Source organism: Pinus tabuliformis, chromosome J, assembly GCF_031772625.1.
Source record: "Pinus tabuliformis cultivar Carrire ecotype Pingquan chromosome J, CPIR1, whole genome shotgun sequence".
In the NCBI taxonomy this organism is placed as follows: Eukaryota; Viridiplantae; Streptophyta; class Pinopsida; order Pinales; family Pinaceae; genus Pinus; species Pinus tabuliformis.
In genome coordinates, this window is record NC_142295.1 from 6,260,861 (window position 1) to 6,276,344 (window position 15,484).

The following is a 15,484-nucleotide window of genomic DNA, read 5'->3' on the forward strand; positions in this document are numbered from 1 at the left end:
CAACGATATCTCCCTCATCCGGACTCCAATTCGACTGATTTTTTTTTTTTGAAATTGGGTATTTTTTCACCAAGAATCCAGATTTGCAATTAGATTTTGCAGATCTTGCACCAGGACGTCTAGATCTGCGCTGCAAACTCGCTGCCCCGAAAAATTGTCTGCAACCCCCACTGATTTTTAAATCAGCGATATCTCCTTCATCCGAACTCCGATTCGACCGATTTTTTTTTGAATCGGGTATTTTTTCACATAGAATCCAGATATACAATTAGATTTTTCATATCTTGCACCAACACGTACAAATCTTATCTGCAAACTCGCCGCCCTCGAAATCCTAAAAAAAAAAATAAAAAAAATTCTCCACTTTTTTGCTCAAAAATGTGCTCTGATACCACTTGTTATGGCTTTGAATAAAAAATATATGATAATAGAAATAAACCCAAGAAATAATAGATAGAAATAGATAGAAATTATTCTTTATTGACCAAAACCCTTAAGGTAGGGCAACCCCAGACATTCACTCCTTAAGGAAGGAGTACACTCCACAAGCCATATGCCTGTTCATACAATATTCCTTGACACCTCTCCATGTGGAGTCTCTAGCCTCTATATAGGCCTCATACATACAATACCGTGGGTGATTACCATGGTTCCCTCATACCATCGAACTAATACCATGGGCCCATTACATTATTACTAACTACTTGTGGTCCCTTACATGATATGGGTTAACCATGTTATTTATTACTATGGCCCATCCCATTATTACATTATTACCTTGGGTACCTCCCTTTGTACCCCATATTATCCACCCTAGGTATATAACAACAAGTTTAACTAGGTTGCTCTGACTAGGCATAGTCTAGATAGCAAGGTAACCAATCAGCTATGTATTACTGACTATAGGCGGGGGAAGTGATGGTGGACCAAAGTTGTCCATAAAATACCACAACCCATTAGTCGTCAGGGGAATGTTGGATGTGGGTACTGATGAAGACATGACAGGTACATGTGCTACCTAAATCAACACTGGTCCAAGAGGATTAGTGAGGGGAGGATTGTAAGGAGGTACAACTCCTTCGTTAAAGAAGTCCTCAGGAAGTATGGTTCCTTGGGAAGTGTTATGTGATTCAGCGTTAGACATTTGAGACTGATTTCCTGAAATGGAGAATCCATATTACCAAGGCTCGACTGATCCTCCAGGGTCAGTGGAGGAAGACCTTGCTGTCACCTAGATTGATGATGTGGGCCGTATGTAGCCACGGTGGCCGATATATTTTATAAGAAAATCTAAAGTGATATTTATTATAGTCTCAGTGATAACAAACCAACACTTAAAAATAAAAAAATACTCTAAAATTCAATCAACAAGCAGTAAGCAAATATGAATCTATTTGATAACCACCATTTGCTGGAGATGAAACCCAATATCACAATGGCTAAAAGAGAGAGTTGGCCAAATGTGCAATTATGATTACTCCTGAGCTTCCTCCGAACCTTAAATTAAGGGTCCAAGTACTCTCGTGAAGACGATAACCCTCCCAAAAACCGAAGATGGAGTAGGTTCATCTATTTAGGTATTAGGGAAGCCTGCCCCATTCACCTTATGTTCGTCCCTAAAAAATTCTGGCCACTAAGGTTACCTAAAATCACAGACACCACTGGGGGGGACATGGTCGTAGACAATATGTTGTGTGGGCAGGATACCTGAGTCCTCGACTCAGCTCCAATATCCCCGAGGGGATCCCCAATACACAAAATACCCAATGGAGATGCAATCGAAGGTGAGATACCTTCTCTCACATTCCAATGTTGTCTCACATTTAACTCCTTTCTGAGGGGAGCGGTCCCGGATGATATGAGTGCAACATGATTTTACTCTCTTAATGACTCTGGTCTCAGTTTTGTGATTGTGGGCAGTTTATTCACCATGACCTAGCTCAATATCCTAGCCTAAACTAATCTGTGTGTATGCTCAAAAAGAGTTGCTAATTGTTTTTATTACGAGATTGATTTTAAAGGTACTTTATTAATGTCTTCAGAAGGGGTGTTGACATATGGAGTTTTATGAGACTCTGACTCAAACCATGCATAAAATATGCTTTTCAATTTCAATTCGATGAAGAAGTATTTCTAAAAGGAGAGAGTTATATATACATCAATTCAGTACCATGCATCCAATGTAGTAAACACATGCACAACATGCATACATTCAATGCTCTCTAACAACTAACCCAATATATATGCAGAATCAAACCAACTAAAACATAAATTTAAACAAAAAATTTCATTTTCTTTTCCTGAAAAACAAATGCACTTAAGCTATTTTCATAAAAAGAAAAATGATCATAGAAGTAGGCAACCAAACACAATGCACAGTTAAAGATCCCTAGAATAGACTACAAGCAACCTCCCAACCCCGGAATCCAAAGAACATGATGGATATCAAGATAATGGTTGACTAACATTTCTTAGAAGAGGTTAAAAAGCGTTAATAGCAGGACTAACACTTTGTCCAAAAGCCTGGGGAGCATTATAACTCACTGGACTGCATAAATAGGGTGCGTTATAGAGGTAGAGGCTATTAAAAGGGTCATTAAGGGTCTGATCAAAGGCTATGCACAACATAGGAGGTTTTGAAGCATCATGACTGGTCAAAATGGGAACCAAGAAAAATGGGAAGGCCTAGAAAGAAAGAGAAATCCAGGAACTTGAAAGATCAAAACCAGGAACTAAGTATTAGTCCCCAGCGGAGTCGCCATTTCTGCTATAGGGATTAATGCACGATTGGTTGTGAATGAAATACTCTCTCGGGTCTTCCTGGGACCCAAGGTAGAATGTTTAAGATTAGATGCAAATGTCACAAAGAAACACACATATATTCATATTAATACATGATTGATAAAGAAAAAGGAGAATGATTATCTTAGTCCTTGGTGTAGCCCTGCTGGAAAACTCAGTGTGGAAAAGTGGAAAACCTCTTCGCCATCTCCTAGATCAGAACCTGCACATAGACAAGATAAAGCATAATCCTACAATATATAAACCTTGATAATCAAAACTTCAATATATGAGAATATAAGCTAGCATGCATTATTAATCATGTAATCAAATCAACATGTAAAGGAATACAATATCGACACCATCAAGTAGATAACACAGAAACATATCTATATTATTAGATAGAAGAAGAATGATTACAACCATCTTGGTTGGATCAAGCCTCCTCTAGTCCTTCAACTCCACTCTCTCTCTCTATCTTAACTTCATGGCAACATAACAATACTAAATCTCTTGCAAAGTTTTGACAACCATTCAACCTCCATTACAATGACCGAGCCTCCAATATATAGATGGAGAGAGGTTCATCCTTGCCAATTCTTTCATGAGTTCCATTGAGGCAAAAGCTTGGATGTTGCCTCACTTTATTTCTCTTTCACTTCCCATGAGACTCCTTTATGAATACCAATGTCCTTAGTTAGGCTGAAGGCAGATGTTTCCTGCGTTTTGAGCTGACATTTGAGTGAAAAGCGGAGTGTCAATCAATCAACTCATGCTTTGACCTCCAGAATCTCATAAATATCTAGTAATGTTGCCCTTTAGGCAAAATAAAGCATTAAACTAGGGACTAACACCTTTGGCTGAGAGATGGAAAGCGTTATAACTATCCTTGTCTGTTTCTAGGGTGCATTACCTTGGAAAATGGCCTTGTAATTTAGGTATTATCGTCAACCAATGTGTCTTTCTCCTTTGAGCTGATGAGGAGGTCATTTTACTGTATAACAATAATGAAACACATTTTAGGAGGCCTCACTAGTTCTAGTCATATTCGTTCTTCTTCGATTGAGGATTGTACCCTTCTTGGCGCTTTACTTCAAGGGTCCATAGGTCCTAGAGGTTGAACCTAGGCACTAATACTAGGTGTAGGGACTAACCCTATGATGCCAGTTTTTTTTAACCCATAAGTAATGCAGTTAAGTATCGAAATGAAATCATAAGCAAATAATCATTTTCATTTAAAATAAGCATTTGCTAGCAACACCCATTACTAATATCACATAGTACTTTAAACACCCATCAAAATTGGCAACACATATATATTAAGGCATATACATCAATAGTCCATAAATTATAATTCAATCCTCATTCATTTACTTTAACATAATGTTAATTATTTATACAACAATACACATAGTAGAATTGTTATAAAAACACGAGGTACCATTCATCAAAAGTGGAGATTCGATCTCGAATTTGTTTCTTCTTACACTCCCTTATTGTTGTCCACGTACACGTGTGAAGATTGTTGCATTCGAACCGAGCATCGTTGACTCATCGGTTGACCTCCCAGCCTACTCCTTGGGTACTCTTCTTCCCCACGGACCCCTGAACTATAATGGGGTTGTACGATAGAGGAATAATACTAACTAATGGAGGGGAGAACTCTTGGCTCAAGAGTCCCCTCTCTAATGACCTCCACCTTACCAAACTCACTATAGGCTTCGTAGTCACTCAAAATAACATTGTGTAATCCATCCAACAATAAGGAAAAAAGTGATCATTCTCCCATATCTTGCCCCTTCTTTTATAGGAGGATTTATAGGTGACACTTGGAACTTCATGCATAAGCAGTTTCTTTTATTAATATAAAAGTTTGATTATTCGCCCACCCATGTGTTAGCCTCTCACCAAGGCTTTCCTAATTTATTTACTTAAATTTTATTCAAAAATAATATTTTTCCTCACTCTAACATGACTCCCTATTTATTCTCATAGTTGTCTCTTGATCCCCCTTTTATACTCCCTATTTTGTGTTCATTATTGAAGCCAACTAGTAGGTATCAGATTTGGCTCCTTAACAAGCCCTAGTTTATCTCAAATAGACTCTTTGATGAAGATCCTTGTGTTGGCTCTTGCTACATGGAGATTCTATCATGAAACTAAATTTCTCTAATTTAAATTATTATTCTTTATTTTCATTCACCACCTTGTTTTCTTAATGAGGTTAAACTATACTAGGATTAATGTTTTTAATTAAATCTATGTCCCTTTCCCCTTTTTACATATTAAACACTTACATACATTGGGGTTACTTTATATGTACATTATCTACCTAAGATTATCCAAACAATGGAAGGGTAGAGTTAATCAATTGGTATAATATTCTTTATTTCTTCCTATTGTCCCTTTACCCCAATGTTTATTATTAATTTAGATAACTTGGTTCGAAAACCTCACTTATCACATTATGTGAAATAGTATGATTATCATATATTAATTATATATTAACAGTTTCTTCTTAATTCCAAGTGTGTCAAGTCGGTTGTGCCCTTCAAGAACTTCTCTTCAAAGTTCTAAGGGTGATACGCCCAATTAGTTTCTTCTTGATGTCAAGGGTGCCAAGTTGGTCACACTTCAAGAACTTCCCTTGAAGTTTCAAGGGTGCCATATCGCTTGCCCTTGAAGCATCCAATGAATATGAGGGAAAAAACTAGGTTTAATGACGAAGACCATTATCCTCTCCTATGTCACCCTCTATAGTGATACTAATGGTGTTGGGTATTAATGAATCCACCTTGATGCAGGGCCTCTAGTAGAATATTTGTGAACGACCCAATTCGGGGTTGACCCCATGACATTGTGATCTTCAAGGCGAAGGTATCCTAACATCTTCCAGCCTAAGTCACGACAAGAGTGCTAGAGGGTGAAATCAGAGATGTTGTCCCACCCCTCCCATGAAGTTCCCCATCACCCATGTGGGAGTCATTTGGCCAAGAAACTAACCTGTTCCTGAAGCCACTAACATGTCATTAGAATTCACAAAAAAAATTAAATTTAACTTTTAAAATATTTTGAGATTATAGTATGCAATTCAAACCAAAACAAAGGTTTCCAACTCATCACAAGCAGTACATCTGGGTAGTCTCCTATCGCACTCAATAATAATTTGTAATACTTGATTCATATTATTAGTCACCAATATAACTTTTTATGCTAAATCATGATCATGACATAATCATCATAATTTTCATAAATCTTGAGCGAGAACTAATGTACGTAGACAACATAATGAATCCATCACATGATTATACATAGTCATAAAACACATCCATCACAATTCTTATCATCATAATATTAAACACGAAAATAATTATTATCACATGCACAAATAGTAAAAGTCGAATATTCAGATCCTTGACCTAACGTCCTCAACGAATAATGTATGAGCCTTAAGGCTATATCAAGGCTAATGTCATATCAGGGTCAGTCAACCAAAGTGGGGCACAACACTTGGTAGATTCAGAGTTAACATGGATCTAGGCTTGTTTAATTTCCACCCTTCAATAAGCTACATTCCACATGAATAGCATGGGTCAATACCATCAGTTCCCATAAACTTGGAGCTCAAAAGCTCTTGGTAATAATTTATAAAAATTAATAAAAATAAAAATAATAATTTTTATTTATTTATTTATTTTATTTTGACCGAGTTAAAATGTTTATAGGGTATTACCTTACATTACATTACATCTCTATCATACTGGGTTGGAGAGTGCCTCTTAACGCAATAACATCATAATGGAATTCTCATTATATGATGTGAAATTGGTTTGTCAATGATTATTATCAACCGTTGAAGAGGAAGAAGAAACATCCTTGTCTATTCGTTTTATTTCAAGTAATATTATCAAGTCCATTACAACATTTTAACTGTTAGAACTGACTTTTTCCTACCAACTCAGGTAGTTGACTTGACTAGAGGATCGATTGACTTTAAAATATATTCTTTCTTATCGACTCTTTTCTAGCCCCTCCAACATCTCCCCCACCTTCAATGCCTTACAAAATTTGGAGACTTACAAAATTTTACAAGATTTGATACAATAGAAAGAAAGAAGAATGCTCAAGTATTGGACAATGTTATGGATCTGTAGAAGAAGAAGGTTGTGGTGGTATTTGATCATGAGCTGGCTGATTTGTGAGTTTGGTCAGCTGATCGAACAATGCTTCCTGTGCATTTAAGGTTTGATTCCTCTTCTCAACTTTTCCTTACTTTTTTTTTTATTGTGTGAACATTCAAGGATCAACAATAAAGCTTTCCTTTTTTATTTATTTCTATTTTTATTTATAAATTGTTATGTTATGTTTTTTTTTTTCAATATATGATAATTTTTTTTTACATTCCCACAAGTCATTTCTCTTTCAACATAAAATTGCGATGGTAAAATAGATGATTTATACTATCCTAGATTCATCTTAGCTCTAGATCTACCAAGTGCCAAGAGGGATGAAATCTCTTGAGATGCAAACCTCTTTTAGAGTGAAAAGAGTTTTGATCCTTCTTGGCACTTGGGGTAGGTACCAAATCTATGACGCATTTTTTTAAAACCAAAAGTAATGTAGTTCAGTATCAAAATTCAGTTATAAGCAAATAAACATTTTCATTTAAACTAACATTTGCTGGAAAAACCCATTATTAAGATCACATAGTACTTTAAACACCCATCAACATTGGGAACACAAATATATTAAGGCATAAACATCAATAGATCATAAATTACAATTCAATCCTCATATCATTTACCTTTACAATATGGTAATTATTTATGCAACAATACACATGTAGTAGAAATTTTATAGAAACACGAGGTTTCGTTCACCAAGAGTGGAGATTCGACCTCGATTTGTTGCTTCTTATGCTCCCTTGTTGTTGTCTGTGTACACATATGACTAATTTTGTGTCCCGATCGAACATTGTTGACTCACCAATTGACCTCCAAATTTACTCCTTGGGTACTCTTCTTCCCCACATACCCTTGAGCTACAATGGCGTTGTGCAATGGATGAGTGCACTCTTGGCTCAAGAGTCCCCTCTCTAATGACCTCAACCTTACCAAACTCACTATAGGATTCATAGCCACTCATAATAGCATTATGTAATCCATCCAATAATAGGGAAAAACGTGACCTTCTCCCATAGCTTGCCCCTTATTCTATAGGAAGCTTCATATGTGACGCTTGAGACTTCATGCATAAATAATTACTTTTATTAATATAAACTTTTGATTATTCATCCACCCATGTGTCAACCTCTCACCAATGCTCTCTTAATTTATTTACTTAAACTTTATTCAAGAATAATATTTTCCCTCACCCTACCATGACTCCCTATCTCTTCTCCTAGTTGCCTCTTGATCCCCCTTTTATACTCCTTATTTTGTGTTCATTACTGAAGTCAATTGGTAGGTCTCATATTTAGTTCCTCAACTACCCCTAGTTTATCTCAAATTGGCTCTTGTTGGCTCTTTCCACATAGAGGTTCTCTCATAAAATTAAATTTCTCTAATTTGAATTATTATTCTTTATTTTCTTTCACCACCCTCTTTTTTTAATGAGTTTGAACTATACTAGGATTAATGTTTTTAATTGAAATTATGTCCCTTTCCCCTTTTTATCATCAAACAATTAAATACAATGGGGTTACTTTATATGCACATTATCTACCTAATATTTTCCAAACATGGGAATGATAAAGTTACTCAATTGGTCCAATCATTTTATTTCTTCCTATCCTCCCTTTACCCAAGGTTTATTCTTGATTTAGATAACTTGGTTCTAAAACCTCATTTACCACTTTATGTGAAATAGTATGATTATCATATCTTAATTATATATGAGTAGTTTCTTCTTAATGCTAAGGGTGTCAAGTTGGTCATGTCCTTCAAGAACTTCTCTTCGAAGTTTCAAGGGTGCCACACCCAATTAGTTTCTTCTTGATGTGAAGGGTGCCAAGTTGGTCATGGAATTCAAGAAATTCCCTTGAAGTCCTAAAGGTGCCACACCACATGCGCTTCAAACATCTAGTGACTATGAGGGGAAAACTATGTGCGATGACAGAGACTGTTATCCTCTCCTATGTCATCCTCTACAGCGAGACTAATGGTGTTGGGGATCAAGGAATTCGCCTTGATGCATGCCTGCTAGTAAAATTTTTGCAAGCAACCCAATCCGGGGTCTGTCTAGACGACATTGTGATATTCAAGGAGATGGTATCCCAACACCTTCCAACCTAAGTTACGATGAGAGTGCTAGCAGTTGAAATTAGGGATATTGTTCCACCCCTCCCTTGAAGTTCCATCTATCTGTACAACCCCATCACCCATGTGTGAGTCGTTCAACCAAGCAACTAAACTGTGTCTGCAACCACTAATAGGGCATTAGAATTCACAATAGAATTTTAAATTAAAATTTTAAAATATTTTGAGATAATAATATGTAATTCAAACCAAATAAGATGTTGCCGACTCATCACATGAAATGTATCTGGGTAATCTCCTTCCACACTCATTAATCATCATTAATACTTGATTCATATTATTAGTCACCAATATAATTTTGTATGCTAAATCATCATCATGACATAATCAACAACGTTTCCGTAAATCATGAGCAAGAACTAATGTATGCAGCTAGCATAATGAATCCATCACATTATTAGACATAGTCATAAAACACATCCATCATAGTTATTATCATCATAACATCAAACCAAAAAATATTTATTATCACATGCAAAAATAGTAAATTTCAATTATCCAGATCCTCGGCCTGAGGTACTCTAAGAATAATGTATGAGCCCTAAGGATATATCAAGGCTAATTTCATATTAGGGTCAATTAACAAAAGAGGGGCACAACATACACCCCCTCTTAACAATGTACTTTGCTCAAAGGGCTCAAAACAGAAAAGGAAAATGGTGATGTATCTCCTCGACGTCCTCCCAAGTGGCAGAGCTGGGACTATAACTGTCCCACTGGACCTTAACTTGGTCCACCAATCGCCGTCAAAGCCATAGAGTTTGCTAGTTTAGTATGCGAACTGGTTTGGCCATCACTGTGCCCTCGTCTGAGACCTACAAATGACCCAAGTCAATAACATGCAAAGGATCTAAAACATAATGACACAATACTGACACATGGAACACATCATGCATACGTGCTAGAGATGAAGGTAAGGAAAGCTTATATGCCATCGACTATTTCCTTTCTATGCTTTCAAAAGGTCGCATGAATTGTGGAGATAATTTTTCTCCTTTCCCAAACCTTATGGAGCTCGTTTTAGGCCTTACTATGAAAAACACCCTCTCTCCTCCTTCACAACTTTGATTAATCGATAAGCATATGCATATCTCTTTTTTTGATCTTGTGCTTCCTTTAGAATTACCTTTCATCGCGATCATATGATATTTTATCTCTCGTATTAATTCAGTACCTATCAATACCTCAAGTCGATCCCAACTTAATGGCATCCCGCAAGACCTCCCATTTAAGAATTTCAAATGTGTCATTCATGAATATTTCTCTTTCCGCTTACTAAAGATATAACATATTGAATATAACAAAAGGAATTAAATATGCCATCTCAATTCCTTGGAAGTATACTTATGAGGCCTTTATTAGATGTATGCACATTTGAGTAATTGTTGTCACTGTGTAACCCCACCAATGATGGACTCACAATCCACTGCCTCGTTCTACTTGGCTATGTGTACCCCAAAAATATGAACCGATTTTTCTCTATCTACAATCATCTTCCCAAGAAAACAACTTTAAGAAACCGATCTTGGAAAAAATAAGTGGTCTTAAAAAGACAAGTGTGTACTTTTCATGGGCATATAACTAGCATTCGTTCTAGATTCACTAAAATTTACATTCATCCCATCCATTTTTGTGAAGTCTCCCTTTAAGTATCCAAACCTTGTTCAGAGGAGCGACAAGGAAAGGGGAATTTTTAAAATTCGAGCTCAATGGTCACTCGATTGTCAAGTGTGGGAATTGAGTGATGATCATCATGATTTAGTTATGTTTTCCAAATCCTATGTGCATGGAATATTCATCCTTGAAATGTTCAACATGCTTCTTCTTCTGGCTATGACGCATTTCATATTACTTCTCACAATGATATTGCCTACCAAAAAGATTTATTTCACTAGGAAACTACACTTGGCCATTGTTGACCTAATGTCTATCCTAATGCACTACCTAAATACATTAGGATTCATCTAGACAAATAAAGCTTCATAAAATTTGGAAATGTTAGCAACCACAATCAAGGAACCTTCTTAAAATAGATCTTGTAGCCTAGACCAGAAGCCTGCTAAAAATAACACAACATGTGTTTCCCCTAGAGCAGTGATCTTAATGTGATCTCCAAACACTCATACTAATGCAACTTTGGATGGAATAATGGCTTACAATAATGTACCAATATGGATGAGGTACTCATGAACTATCAATGTTAATAGTGAGCTCTATAATGTTAACTTCACCCCTGTATGATGACCTCAAACCATCAATGTCAAGTGACCAGGAAGAGAAGTCCAACCTGATCCGGAGAGTACTCATGTATACATGTTGACTCTTGACACTTGAATATCTGCACTCAATCTAGTGTTAACATGTCTAATGAAGGCACTTCTTATTTATCCTTCACTTTATATTCCAAGTTGACTAAGGTATTGGTCCCTAAAAAAAACAAAATTTTTAGTTGAAAGTTATTAGAGTGTAGGGACCTTCCCTATGATGACCATTTTTTTTTAAATTTACAATTCAAAGTAGAAATCAAGTTCCCACATAAATTTAAATGACTACTGAAACCACATAAATTGATATGCATACGTCAATAGTTATAAATTTCAATTCAACCATCATGCCATTAATATTTACAATCTGGTCATTATAAATACATCAATAATCATATAACATAAATTATGAATACTCAATGTACTGTTCAACCAGGAGTGGAGCTTTGGTTCTCAGACTTGTTGTTGCTTGCGCTCCCTTGTTGTCGTCCTTGTCCATGTGTGAATATTGATGTGTCCCAACCGAATGTTAGTGACTCACCACTTTACCTCCCAACCTTCTCCTTGGGTACTCCACTTTCCCACAGACCCCCGAGCTGCAATGTGGTTGTACAATAGAGGAAGAATGTCAGCTAATAGAGGTGAGCACTCTTGGCTCAAGAGTCTCCTCTCTAAATACCTCCACCTCACCAAACTCACTATAGCTCGTAGTCACTCACCATAGCATTATATCATCCATCCAATAATAGGGCAAAAAGGCCCCCCCATAACTTGCCCCTTATTTTATAGGAGGCTTCATAGGTGACACTTGGCACTTCATGCATAAATAATTATTTTTATTAATATAAAAGTTTGATTATTCACCCACCCATGTGTCACCCTCTCACCAAGGCTCTCCTAAATTATTTACTTAAATTCTTATTCAAAAATAATAGTTTTCCTCACCCCAACATGACTCCCTATTTTTTCTCCTAGTTGTCTCTTAATTCCCCTTTATGCTCCTTAATTTGTGTTCATTACTGAAGTCAATTGGTAGGTCTCATATTTGGTCTCCCAACTACACCCTAGTTTAACTCAATTTGACTCTTAGATGGAGATCCTTGTGTTGGCTCTTGCCACATGGAGGTTCTCTCATGAAATTAAATTTCTCTAATTAAATTTATTATTCTTTATTTTCATTCACCACCCTCTTTTCTTAATGAGGTTAAACTATTTTAGGATTAATCTTTCTAATTAACTTTATGTCCATTTCCCCTCTTTTCTTATGAAAACACTTATGCACATTATCTCCCTTATATTTTCCAAATGTGGGGAGGGTAGAGTTCTCAAGTGGTCCAACCTTTTTATTTATTCCTATTCTCCCTTTTCTATTTGGTTCTAAAACCCTACTTACCACATTATGTGAATTAGAATGATTATCATATGTTAGTTATATTTCAGTAGTTTATTCTTGATGCCCAGGGTGCCAAGTCGGTCACGCCCTTCAGGAAATTCCCTTCAAAGTTCCAAGGGTGCCACACAATTAAGTTTCTTCATGATGCCAACGGTGCCAAGTTGGTCGTTCCCTTCAAGAACTTGCATTGAAGTTCTAAGGATGCCACACCACTTTCCCTTCAAGCATCCAACAAATACGAGGGGAAAAAAACTAGATGTGACAATGGAGACTACTATCCTCTCCTGTCACCAATTATAGTGAGATTAATGGTGTTGGGGATCAAGGAATATGCCTTGATGCGCATACCCCCAGTAAAATCATCATGAGTGGCCCAATATGCGGTCTACCTCCATGACGTAATGATATTTAAGGTGAAGGTATCCCGACACCTTCCATCCCAAGTCACGATGGGAGTGCTAGCGGATGAAATCAGGGACGCTGTCCCACCCCTCCCATAAAGTTCCATTTATCTGTACAACCCCATCACCTAAGTGTGAGTCATTTTCCCAAGCAACTGACCTGTGCCTACAACCACTATCATGTCATTAGTAATCATAAAAAAATATTATTTTGAACTTTAAATTTATAGTGTCAATAGTATGCAATCAATCCAAACTATAGTTAAGATATAAGTCTTTTGGATTAATCACATCGTTAGGATTTGGTCGACGTTTAGAACCAACTAATGTGGTTCATACTCATGACAAGGTGAGAAATCAATCGATCTGAAGGAACAAATAGCATGGATGCATCATTTCCCAGAGTTAGCCGTTGAAAACTAGCCGTTGGTAAATTCGTTAATGAGGAAGGTAAAATATTATTTAAGAAAAAGTGGTAAGGGGTTATCTATCTAATTATTCTATATTTAGTTAGAAACTAGTTGTTATGTGATAATTAATTATTTAATTTCAATATTATAAAATAATAATTTAATGATATCATTTTATATGGTAATAGTTAATATATATAATACTTTTTTGACTTATTAAATAGAATATATTCGGTCAAAAACTAGCTGTTAGGAATAATTCAAAATTAAAATAATATATTTTAATAATAATTTATAAATATTATTAAATTATTTTATTTCACTATATTTTAATGATAATTCAATAATATTATCAATTTATTTAATAAGAATATTTATTGATGTTGTCCATTTAATATGATTATTACTTATTAGAGGATAACTTATTCTTGAATAGGAGGATAGTAGCAAAGGAGGAAAGAAACGAAAGCCCTAAAGGTTAACACAACTATTAATAATTAAGATGTATTAGTAAGCGCATCATGTAATTTAGATGTAAGAAGAAGAAAAAAAAGGATGCTCAAAAAATATATAATATACTAATCATATTAGACAAATGAAGTTAAAGAAAATTAATAAGGATAATAGGGAATAAAACTAGAAGAAGATAGAAGAAAAAAAGGAGGAAACAGAGGGAGAAAGGAGAGAAAAAAGGTGGAAGAGTCACGAGGAGAGAGATGGAATCTAGCTTTTACTTAATTTCCACCCATCATCCCTATTAAGGTTACTGGCATTCCTTTCAATTTCAATCGCTTCCCTAAGTTTCCTGTGGTGGAAATGATTAACTCTAGAAATGATTGTGGATTCTTCAATGCAGACGTGGTGTTTTGATTTCTCTACATGCTCGACAAGGGTTGATGTGCGGGAACGATTGTGTCTAATATCAACGACATGTTCATTAATCCTCTGTTTAATAGACCTACTCATTTCTCCAATGTAGGGATACCACAGAGTAGGGAACAAGGTAGAACCCTTTTGTGTCCTTAGGATCAATAGGGTCCTTAACAAATCTAAGAGAATTTTAAATGGTATTGAGAGGTTTGAATGAAGAAGAGGCATTAATCTTCTTAAGAATATGGGAAATCTTGTTCGTGGTTCCTTGGATATACAAGAGATGAATCTTAGAGATAGGATCAACACGAGCAAGTTTAACTCTAGATGTTTTGCTGGCTCTGTGAAAGGCCTCGAGGCTTTGAGGTCTTCTATACCCATTATTTTTAAAAACTTCAAGAAGATGAGATTTCTCTTGTTCAAGGTGGCTATCATCAGAGATTCTTAAAGCACGGGTGGCAAGAGTGTTGAGAACCCGGAATTTCTGAGCCGGGAAATGATGAGAACTGACATGAAGATAATGTTCAATGCGAGTCTTTTTTCTAGAGACTCGGTGACAGATAGAACCATCATCTCTCCTAGAAAGGATAATTTAGAGAAAGGGAAGGCAACCATTCTCCTCAACTTCCATCATGAACTTGATGGAGTTTGATTGAGAATTAAGGTGGTTAAGAAACAAATCTAGTTTCTCACGACCATGAGGCCAGATGACGTAGGTATCATCAACGAATCTTTTCCATTTTATAGGGCGAAATTGAGCAGTGGTTAAGGCCTTGGTATCAAAATCTTTCATGAACAAGTTAGCGACGATGGGGGAAAGAGGGGATCCCATCACAACACTGCAAGTTTGCTCATAGAATTCACCCTGGGAACTGAAGAAAGTCGAGGTGAGGCAAATACCAACTAACTTAGCAATGTCTTTGTTAGAGATGTGATTTATGATATCAATGGCTTCTTGGATGGGTATAGCAAACCCAAATCCTCAAGGCCTTTCATAGAGCCAACAAAATGCCTAGAGTTAAACCCACTCGTGTTGATCCTATCTCTA

The 15,484-nt window shown here is 36.2% G+C and overlaps 1 protein-coding gene across 1 annotated transcript in view; it reads right to left on the reverse strand.

The window, feature by feature from the left end:
- Nucleotides 1-2,982: 2,982 nt before the first annotated feature.
- Nucleotides 2,983-15,484, reverse strand: part of LOC149225147 (uncharacterized) — a 166,874-nt gene continuing 154,372 nt past the window's right edge. The window contains exon 2 of the mRNA XM_089376949.1: nucleotides 2,983-3,004. Within this exon, the coding sequence (XP_089233075.1) occupies nucleotides 2,998-3,004 (7 nt within the window). The 3' untranslated portion in view covers nucleotides 2,983-2,997. The remainder of the gene's footprint in view (nucleotides 3,005-15,484) is intronic.